The 2066-nt window shown below is 47.8% G+C and overlaps 1 protein-coding gene across 1 annotated transcript; it reads left to right on the top strand.

Annotated features, from left to right (window-relative positions):
* The first annotated feature begins 292 nt into the window (after positions 1 to 292).
* On the top strand, positions 293 to 2066 carry LOC121746765 (omega-hydroxypalmitate O-feruloyl transferase-like). The gene is made up of 3 exons (XM_042140693.1): positions 293 to 425; positions 510 to 974; positions 1055 to 2066. Exons 2-3 carry the CDS (start codon positions 531 to 533, stop codon positions 1910 to 1912), a joined length of 1302 nt encoding a protein of 433 aa, XP_041996627.1. The 5' UTR covers positions 293 to 425; positions 510 to 530; the 3' UTR covers positions 1913 to 2066.

Below are 2066 nucleotides of genomic sequence, written 5' to 3'. Positions count from 1 at the left end.
ATAATCTTCTCCTCTGTCCTTTTACTAGAATTTCTAAGATATAGTACAATCCAAATGAAATAATTACGTAATTTGAGACGGTGATTGTTCAAAGCAAGTAAAATTTGGATGCCAACCCCACCAAACCACCCCCTAACACCCAAATCCAGCAAGCCAATTAGCCATAATTCGCAATATTTTGGTGCCGGAGCTAGTAGCCTACCACAACCATATTATATTATAGTATTTATTAACAATCTCAACACACTCCTTTGAATATTAGCCTCCATTAATTTTTTATTTGCGTAGGAACACTACATACTAGTCCCTTTCACTAGTACATACATCATTTGTTAACCAAATTCAATCTTATTTCCCCCTATATATTTCGCCCAGTCCCAATTCAAAAAGCATCCAAAACCTCATTAGATCCCACACCACCACAGGTACATTTTCCATTATGTTTTTTGCATGATAACATACACCAAATATGTTGTAACAAATTAATTTCTCATCTTTTGACATTGCAGAGTTGTTTGATTTTGATCAAGATGGAGAAAGGAAGCAGCAACAACGTGTCGGAGGTGGTTGTGAAGCAAGGGCAAGTAACACTAGTCCCTCCGGCAGAGGAAACAGAGAAGGGGCTCTACTTCCTGTCGAACCTGGACCAAAACATCGCGGTCATAGTCCGTACAATCTACTGCTTCAAGTCAGAGGAGAGGGGCAACGAGGACGCTGTCCAGGTGATCAAGGATGCGCTCTCTAAGGTGCTTGTGCACTACTACCCGTTGGCAGGCCGCCTCATCATCAGCCCAGAGATGAAGCTGATAGTCGACTGCACCGGAGAAGGAGCTGTTTTCGTTGAAGCTGAAGCAGAATGTGAGCTCTGTCACTTAGGAGACATCACGAAGCCTGATCCCATCACTCTCGGGAAACTAGTCTACGACATCCCTAATGCCGAAAACATCCTCCAAATCCCCCCTCTCGTCGCTCAAGTACACTCAACTCAATTCACCCTTTTTTTACAATACATAAATTTGTTGAATTTCAGCTAAATCAAATTGTTCTGAATCAGGTGACTAAGTTCAAATGTGGAGGATTTGTGTTAGGGCTATGCGTGAATCACTGTATGTTCGACGGGATCGGAGCGATGGAATTCGTGAATGCTTGGGGAGAAATTGCCAGAGGGAATCAACTCAAGGTGCCTCCATTCATGGACAGATCCATTCTCAAAGCTAGAAATCCGCCGAAGCCGGAATTTCCTCACAACGAATTTGCAGAAATTGAAGACGTGTCTAACTCGGCAGAGCTCTACAAGGAGGAGATGCTCTACCGCTCCTTCTGCTTCGACCAGGAGAAGCTCGAGCAGCTGCGGCGGATCGCCATGGAAGGCGACGATCTGGAAAAGTGCACCTCGTTCGAGGCGCTCTCGGCGTTCGTGTGGCGAGCGCGGAGCCAGGCACTGGATCTGAGCCCCAATCAGCAGACGAAGCTCCTCTTCGCCGTGGACGGACGGTCGAGATTCGATCCGCCGATTCCAGAGAGGTACTTCGGCAACGCGATCGTCCTGACGAACTCGATCTGCAGGGCGGGGGATCTGGCGGCGAATCCGGCGTCTTACGGCGTGAAGCTGGTGCAGGAGGCGGTGAGGATGGTGGGCGACGGATACATGCGATCGGCGGTGGATTACTTCGAGGCGACGCGGGCGAGGCCGTCGCTGGCGGCGACGCTGCTGATCACGACGTGGTCGAGGCTGTCGTTCCACACCACCGACTTCGGGTGGGGGGAGCCGGTGCTGTCGGGGCCGGTGGCGCTGCCGGAGAAGGAGGTCATTCTGTTTCTCTCTCATGGCAAAGAGAGGAAGACGATCAATGTGCTGCTCGGATTGCCGGCTCCGGCGATGGAGAAGTTCGAGAAGCTTCTCCAGATATGATTCCAAATCGTGATCACAGTTTTTGAATTCGTTGTTATTCACCCATCTTCATTTGTGTGGCATTTGTTTTTTTTTTTATCAGGAATATTATGTAACCAAGTGGGCTAATGTTTGAAATTGCTGTTTTTCAATTAAATTCTTATTTACACTTCAA

Source organism: Salvia splendens, chromosome 9 (genome assembly GCF_004379255.2).
Source record: "Salvia splendens isolate huo1 chromosome 9, SspV2, whole genome shotgun sequence".
NCBI lineage: Eukaryota > Viridiplantae > Streptophyta > Magnoliopsida > Lamiales > Lamiaceae > Salvia > Salvia splendens.
Note: the sequence above shows the minus strand (reverse complement) of the source record. Positions and strands in the feature narration are given on the sequence as shown.

What these genes read in the sequence shown, in the direction of transcription:
- LOC121746765 (XM_042140693.1), top strand. Translation starts at nt 531, where the DNA reads ATGGAGAAAGGAAGCAGCAACAACGTGTCGGAGGTGGTTGTGAAGCAA. An exon ending in TCCCCCCTCTCGTCGCTCAA is followed by an intron (nt 975 to 1,054) that starts GTACACTCAACT and finishes GTTCTGAATCAG; the next exon opens with GTGACTAAGTTCAAATGTGG.